We start from the raw sequence: 8,054 nt of genomic DNA, 5'->3' as shown, positions 1-8,054 counted from the left end.
TCAAAACATTGTGGACGAGTTATGACGAAACGAGACGGATGAGTTGGTTCGGTGACAAGAACAAGCTGATTCGGTTTTGGTTCAGGTCCGAATCCAGATACGACCTATCGGTGGGATGTTCAGCCTGGCGGACGTTCCACCAACATCGTGTCATCAACTCGACCTGCCACGTGGGTTGTGAAAGAAAACGCAGTAAAAGATGTTTTTGTTCTCTTCTGGAGTTGTGTTGTTACGTGAATGTGGAGAGGAAACCCCGGAGAGAATTAATGGAGATGAATCGGAGGAACAAACTGAAGCGGGACTGCAAGGAGTTACAAAACAATGTGGACGAGCTGGTTGGAATCAAACGTGATACCGACGTCATGATCTTCAGCAAAGCCACAAAACTTGTGGTCAAGCTCAAAGAGACTGAGAGGATCAGGCTCATGGAAGAGATACATCGGCTGCACCTGAGACGGAACTTCCTGAACCCGACAAAGGCAGCACTTGAATGGGAACAGGGAGTTCAGATTACAATGAGGGAATGTCAGGTTTGGAATAAGGGAGTTCAGATCACAAGAGGGAATGTCAGGTTTGGAATAAGGGAGTTCAGATTACAAAAGGGAACGTCAGGTTTGCAATAAGGGAGTTCAGATCACAAGAGGGAATGTCAGGTTTGGAATAAGGGAGTTCAGAGTACAACGAGGGAATGTCAGGTTTGGAATAAGTGAGTTCAGATTACAAGAGGGAATGTCAGGTTGAGAATAAGGGAGTTCAGATTACGATGAGGTTATGTCAGGTTTGGAACAAGGTGGCGGACCTTGAGCACCCTGTGGAAATATGGGGGGGGGGGGGTGTGGGGGCGAGGCCAGGAGAAGAGACGTTGGAAGACAGAAAGACCACCAACCTGCCTGCGCTGAGAGTGAGAGACCCAAGGACTCAGCTTCCACCGCGTAAAGCCGAGAAAGGTGAGAGGTGGGATCACCATCCCAGAGAAGAGAGCAGCACTCCATCAGGCTGTGGATGAAAGCTTTATGCGTGGTCAGGAGCTCAGGTGTGTCAAGGAAGTACTTTGCATGATGGAGGATGCCCAGTCGGCGATGTCATCAACTTGGCACATGTCATCAACTCCTCGTGGAGTGTATAAGAGTGATAACGATGACGTCATCGGTGAAGTGGTATCGCAGCCATAATTTATTTTTTGTATCCATTGTGGAGGATCGTAGGAGAGCAAACACACAGAAACGCACAAGGGGAGCATACACATGCAAATCCCAAGAAACATAGCAGGATTCCACTGACAAGATTGAAGAAATAGTTTTATTCAAATGTTTCCTTCGCATGTTCAAAGTAATTTAGATTCAATCAGAGTCAAGACAATCACATTTGGCATCAGCAGTGCAAAACATCAATCAATTTCCACATCGATATAATTTAACTCCAAAAATGAGAAATTACAACTCTGTACACACTTTGGCCAGGGTTTATTAGCATGGCTTGACAGGTGCTCTGAGCTGGATATGTTGTTCAATAACAGGTAATAAAGCCAACATGAACAGGAAATATATGTATATAGATCTTATTAAGTCACTCGTACAAATAGTGCAGGACCCTGTAGGGCCACTCCACAGAGTTGTTTCGTGAAACAAGTAACACCGGTGAAATTACGGAACATTTCAATGGCACGAAAATAAATAAATAAATAAATAAATAATGATGTAGTTTCACATTCAAGTAGAGTTCACAACCAGGGTCAGGGAGTCGACGGTGACATTTCACAGCCGAAAGGCCAAAAGAGAAACACCACAATGTCCGACTTGGTAAACCTTGCAGCATCTTCAGTGTTGTTCTTCATTCACTCCAGGCATCTGAAAACAAATCAAAATGTTAAGAAAAGTGACCTGACAGGTATTGATAAACCTTATTAATAAAGAACGTCTCTTACAACAAGGTACGTGTGGTCATCTGTCGATGAGCAGTCCATTGCAAACTCTTCACCATCTGGAGTCTCCTTGTATACAGGGTTCTCAAACCGTGTAGTTTTGACTTCCAGGAGCCGCCGGTTGCGGAAAATGTAGAACCCAGCAGCACAAGCCAGAACAAGCACTGGGGGAGCAGTTTGTTCAGATCAGCTGTGAAATGTCATTGATCACTTGAATGGAAGCACATTGACAAGTCAATGGAAATTGTCCGAGCCAAGGATGGAACAAAATATACTGACGTAGTAGGACAATTACAGCAGCTGCTGCTGGAGAAGAGTTGTTTACCTTTCCTTGAAGAGCAGGTTCAGCTGAAAAGTAAGAACGCAATGAATGCTGGGAGTAAAGGATGGCTCGTTTCATGCATTGCCAAATGTCATCAGCAAATGCTGCAGGTTGGATAACGGGTGGAAGCTCGAATAAATAAATAAATAATAATATTAGAATGCAAACTCTAAACATGATTAAAACCAAAGACGTCAAACGTCCAGTCATTGAGTTAGAACGACATGGTGTGGACAAGCAAATCAAACCTCAATACAACCCATGAACATCCTGTTCATGGAACTCAAACCGACAAACCTGTGTGGGGTTTTGGGAGGATGGTGATTTGTGGTGGATTGGGTGTTGCAGGTACGACTTTCTGCACAGGTGGAAGAGTTCTCTCACCCGTGGAGCCAGGTGCAAGAGTCGTCTCACCTGTGGTATCAGGTGCAAGAGTCGTCTCACCTGTGGAGCCAGGTAACATGTTCAATTCTTGGATCAAATAGTTAAGGGATTAAAAGCTCCTGTTAGACGTTTTACAAACTTCAATTCGAGCTTTTAAACCGAGGAAAAGTAAACATGACACCTTTCGTTGTCAATGTCATGCTGGGAGTTTTCCTGGGAATGTCAGTCGGTGGTGCAGGTGCAAGCTTACCTTCACCTGTCGATGCACATGTTGGAATAAATATGAGATCATGACAATGAACCAAACACAATTCATGGTCTCCATTATGGGGGAAAGCTCGGAAGGGGTGGAGGAGAGCGACGCCTCACGACACGTCACTATACACTCCGGGAGTCTCATAAAACGGAGGAGAGAGGGAGTAGTGGGGAGGGAAGGGGGTGTTATGGATATATGTTTGATCGGGGGACTTGAGGGAAAGAGGGGGTGGGAATGATCCTCTAATGCCGACATTAGTACAGGATTGAGTGAAATTGGGAACATTAAAACATCATATTCAAACGGGTTACACAAAACAACGCTCGTACACCGCCCAGAGACGTCCGTGAGGATGAGGGGGGAGGGTTGGAGGAGGTAAGTGTGAGGGAAGGGGAACGGAAGGAAGGATGTTTTTCTTTAATAATGGAAAAATCCGCACCAGTGTTTGTGCCTTTATTTAATTTCCACATATACGATAACCTCGAAAAATCTCTTGTGAACTTGAGAGACGAATTTAGTGGGCCGGATATGTGAAAAAAGATGTTCATTTCCGGCAGAAAGTGTGAAATTTCGCATCCAGGGGTATTTTGGGGCGCTGATTACAAAAATTGGCGGATCCAAGAGATCTCACCAATGGACCGGCCGCCATCTTGAATTCCAATATGGCCGCCAAGACGAAATGTTGAAAATCCCTATCTTGGGTTCTAAATGACCTGTGGCGCTGAAATTTGGCACACAAGGGTATGTTGACATGCTGAGTTCAATAATGCAATAATTTGAAATGTCTGACAAACGGTATGGCCGCCATTTTAAATTCCAATATGGCCGCCAAGACAAACATCGATGTTTTCATTGCTTTAATAGCACAGTGTACGGTAATGTCATAATGTTAAATCATTTGAGCATTATCATGATAACTGGAAAATTGTTGCATCTTAAATATACTGATGGGTTTGTAATTTTATCGAAGGCAGTGGAAATTTGGGAAATTCAGCGCCCCAAAATACCCCTGTATGCGAAATTTAACACTTTCTGCTGGAACTGAACATTCACATGACATTCCAATAATTTATTTTTCATGTTTTTTTCTCTTTCAGATCCAATGTTGAAATCAAAGAAAACATCGTAAACAATTCCAATGCCAACAGACTGGAACATTTATGCTCTTTTCCAGAAACGTTCTGAAAATGAACCACTAAGAGATGCACGTAAGGGCAGCAATCAGTCATGTCTGGACGTCTCCGAGAATCTTGCTCAAAATCTCAAGGCATGAATGATTTAGGTGCTTCGCCTTGCGGAATAAACATTTCCCCGACTCGATGATGGTTGCGGTATTGCAGAAACCCTCGCTGCGCATGCTGCCAAATGGCACAAAAACTGTTATGTGCAGTGCAGCAGCTCTCGTGTGGCCAGGGCTGAATCAAGGGAAAGAAAGCAAAGTTCAGACCTTCACCAATTCACCAAACTTGGTGAAGAAACTTACTCGCCTGTTAAGAAAAGAGTCAGAACAAGTTTCAAATCTCCATCCGTTGAACAGAGTACCGCTAGCACATTTTTTCTTTTGTGATAGCATTATCAGTAATGAAGAAATAGTCCACAGAGCGGCAACAAAAAATGTAGATTCCAATGTTCGATTGATGGCAACAGAATTGAGGGATACAAAACTCCTGGCTAGATTGTCTGGAGGTGATATGACGGCATCAGATGCTGTTTATCACAAGAAGTGCATGACTGTTCTCCACACTCGATACAGATCATTTGTAAGAAAGAATGAGGAAGCCAGTTCAAGTCAAAATATGCCACCAGAATCAGTAGCTTTGGCCGAATTGATATCCTATTTGGAAGAAATGAAGTGTACAGATGACAGTTACACTTTCAAGTTAGCCGATCTCACAAAGCTTTATACAGAACGTCTGGCACAACTGGGAGGCGATATCTCAAAGAGGATTAATTCAACTCACCTGAAGGACAAGCTTCTCAGACACCTTCCGCAACTTGAGGCACATAAGAGCAACCATGAAGTGGTACTGTCATTCAAAGAGGACATTGGTGAAGCTTTATTGCATGCTTGTAGACAAAGCTCTGACAACGACGCGGTCATTCTCATGAGAGCTGCCCAGATTGTGCGCAAAGATATTGTTACGTTTGAGGGGGGGTATGCATTCAAAGGGTAATTAGGATGTTTAATTAGGTATGCCATGCTGTTCGAGTTTACCAGGATCTCGATGTAATAAGTAGCAATTCAGTGGTGATAAGTTGTCTAGTAAATGTTCATTTCTTCAAGGGGGGAGATGATAATTGTCACGTAATTAGATAGGGACACGGGATAGGGTAAGTGTGTCTGCGTAAACCCCTTTTTGGTATTCTCTGGAGACTGGCCGTGACGTCACAGGACAGTGCAGCGGATGGCTCCGCCCCGTGATCACGATTGGCAGGAGGCGACGGCGGTGGGCCAATAAACGGCTCGATTGGAAGTGACGAGGACAGAAGGATAAAAAGGTTCTGTTCGGGATCGAAAAGGAAGAGGAAGAAGATTACAACCAAAAGATCGTGTTTTTTTTGGTGGGGAGGCTGTTGCGCGGGGAGCATCCTTGTTGTTGTGCTGATTCGATCGTGTCTTGGAGCCTTGCTGAGCCTCGTGCCTCACCTTGGTTGGCTCTGGGGTTCTGCTGACTCGGAGTACGGGGTCGAACGGCGGGCGGACCTGCCTCCCTCTCCTACTCGCAACTTGGCGCCAGAACTGGTTCCCTGGCGGCTGTGAGCGGACTTGGGCCAAGACCAGGAGGTCGACAGCACCACGGTTTCTCCTGCCCCCCTGACGAGAGCAAAGCCAGCTCGTCCGGCGCCGATCCAGGGACAGTTGCGTCCACACCACGGTCCAGCCTGACCACCAGAAATAGCTACGTTTTGTGTGTGTGTGTGTGTGTGTGTGTGTGTGTGTGTGTGTGTGTGTGTGTGTGTGTGTGTGTGTGCTTGGCGCCTTAGAAGGTTTGAGATCTCTATATTCATTGGAATTGTCTGTGTTTTTCCCCACGCCCGATCCCACACCATCCCGTCGAATCGCCCCGGATCCCTCTTCTTGCCGAGTCTTGTTATTTCTGCTTAATAGTAAAAACAAATAAACATCATCAACTCAGTGAAAAGTGACTCGTGCCACCTTCCTCGTCCCGTTTGCGGTAGAGCGATTAGAACCGCCATGTTTGGGTTATAAACAAATAAACCGCCTCCATCGTTTCGGCTCATTCTACGTTGGCGGGACTGTTCAAGTCCCGTGGACGTCACAATATTTTGCAAAAGCAATACCAATTCAATGGATCCCTAGTTAACGAATCATATAACAACTCACCACCATCATTGGCAGCGTTGATGGAAATGATTCTTGCTGGTACAAACATACAAAAACAGAACGCAAACAACAAGGGAGGCGTCTCTGTGCAATCCTTAACTCAACTTGTAACATTCAACACTAGGAAACGAAGAAGGTTGGAAACTACAGCAGTACGTCACAATTTGAAACGTGAAACATCACTGCCACTTAGCCTGGGTCTTCTCATTCATAGCAAAACAAGGAAACGGGATCTCGTTGACGTTCTTTTTCAACATGGTTGGTGTGTTTCCTATGATCGCACACTGGAGGTATCCACAGATGAGGCCAACAGAGTCATAGAAATAAACAAACATGACGGCGTCGTGTGTCCAACAAAATTGCGAAGTGGAATATTCACAACAGGCAACCTAGACAACATAGATCACAACCCATCATCAGCATCAGCACAAAGTTCATTTCATGGAACTGCGTTATCACTGACACAACATGTTTCACATGACAAAAGTGGCAGCATTCGAAATCATGAGAATGTCACTGAGAATGAGAACAAACAGCGCTCCAAAACCATAGCCGCCCTTCCTGCATCTTACAGTGATGTGCTTCCTGAAGCATTTTCAACTAATAATCCCATTCCAAGAAAACAAAAAGGTCCATCCACTCCAAGTGTGTCCTCTGGAATACAGGACAAAGAAAGTCAGTGGCTTACGTTTGTACAAAGTCTGCAGGAGAAGGAAGGTCTTGAGAGTGAAGATAATATCTCCTGGTCAGCATACATGGCAAATCTGCCATCGGCTGCCAACTGGTACAAAATATACTTTGAAATGAGCTCTTTGACTTGTAATATGATTCGTCAACTAGGGATCCATTGAATTGGTATTGCTTTTGCAAAGAACCCGGGATTTTCAACATTTGGTCTTGGCGGCCATATTGGAATTCAAAATGGCGGCCATACCATTTGTCAGACATTTCAAATTATTGCCTTATTGAACTCAGCATGTCAACATACCCTTGTGTACAAAATTTGAGCACCACAGGTCATTTAGAACCCAAGATAGGGATTTTCAACATTTCGTCTTGGCAGCCATATTGGAATTAAAAATGGCGGCCATAAGGTTTGCCATACATTTCAAATTTTTCCATTATTGAATTCATTATCTCAAAATGCACCTGTGTACCAAATTTCAGGGCCATAGGTCACTTGGAACCAAAGAGAATAATGTTCAATGTTTCGTCATCGCAGCCATATTGGAATTCAAGATAGCGGCCGGTCCATTGGTCAGACCTCTTGGATCCGCCAATTTTTGAACTCAGCATGTCAAAATACCCCTGTGTGCAAAATTTCAAACTTTCTGCCGGATGTGAACATCTCGAGCAATTTTTGTTACATATCTGCCCCACGAATTGTGGAATTGATCCGAGCAGCAGCTCTGACTGATAAAAACAAACAAAAACAAACAAACAACTTTCATTTGTCCAATTCACACATTCTTTGACCCCTGTTCCTCTCCTCGACCCCCAGAGAGTTGTCTGGTGGTGGAGAGGGTTTCGGAGGAGGATAGTATGAGGAGAAAAGAAGGCAGTGTGAGGGGAGGGAAGGAAAGGCAGCCTCAGGAGAGGGGAAGGTAGCCTAATGGAAGGGGGAGGCAGCTTTAGGGGAAGCAGCATGAGGCATGAGGGGGAAGTGAGGTAGTGTGAGGGATAGGGAAAGCAGTGTGACGGGAAGAGAAGGCAACCTCAGGGGAATGGAAGGCAGAATGGGGGGAAGGGAAGGCAGTGTAAGAGCAAGTAAAGAAAGTGTGTCGTGAGGGGAGGGAAGGCAGTGTTAGGGGAGGAATGGCAGCAT

The 8,054-nt window shown here is 44.9% G+C and overlaps 1 protein-coding gene across 12 annotated transcripts in view; it reads right to left on the bottom strand.

The window, feature by feature from the left end:
• Window positions 1–1,294: 1,294 nt before the first annotated feature.
• Window positions 1,295–8,054, bottom strand: part of LOC147008380 (uncharacterized) — an 89,049-nt gene continuing 82,289 nt past the window's right edge. For 10 of the 12 annotated variants that reach the window (XM_085864731.1, XM_085864728.1, XM_085864735.1 and 7 more), the window contains 5 exons: window positions 2,809–2,883; window positions 2,541–2,687; window positions 2,201–2,347; window positions 1,925–2,085; window positions 1,295–1,847 (listed from right to left, as the gene is read on the bottom strand). In XM_085864731.1, the coding sequence (XP_085720857.1) occupies window positions 1,818–1,847; window positions 1,925–2,085; window positions 2,201–2,347; window positions 2,541–2,687; window positions 2,809–2,883 (560 nt within the window). In that variant the 3' untranslated portion in view covers window positions 1,295–1,817. The remainder of the gene's footprint in view (window positions 1,848–1,924; window positions 2,086–2,200; window positions 2,348–2,540; window positions 2,688–2,808; window positions 2,884–8,054) is intronic. The other 2 variants (XM_085864738.1, XM_085864734.1) reach the window with 2 other exon arrangements.

This window comes from Eptatretus burgeri, chromosome 19, assembly GCF_056783735.1.
Source record: "Eptatretus burgeri isolate ZD-2024b chromosome 19, Ebu_testis_v1, whole genome shotgun sequence".
Classification (NCBI taxonomy): Eukaryota; Metazoa; Chordata; class Myxini; order Myxiniformes; family Myxinidae; genus Eptatretus; species Eptatretus burgeri.
The sequence above is the reverse complement of the archived record's forward strand: the minus strand, read 5'-3'. Positions and strand labels throughout refer to the sequence as shown.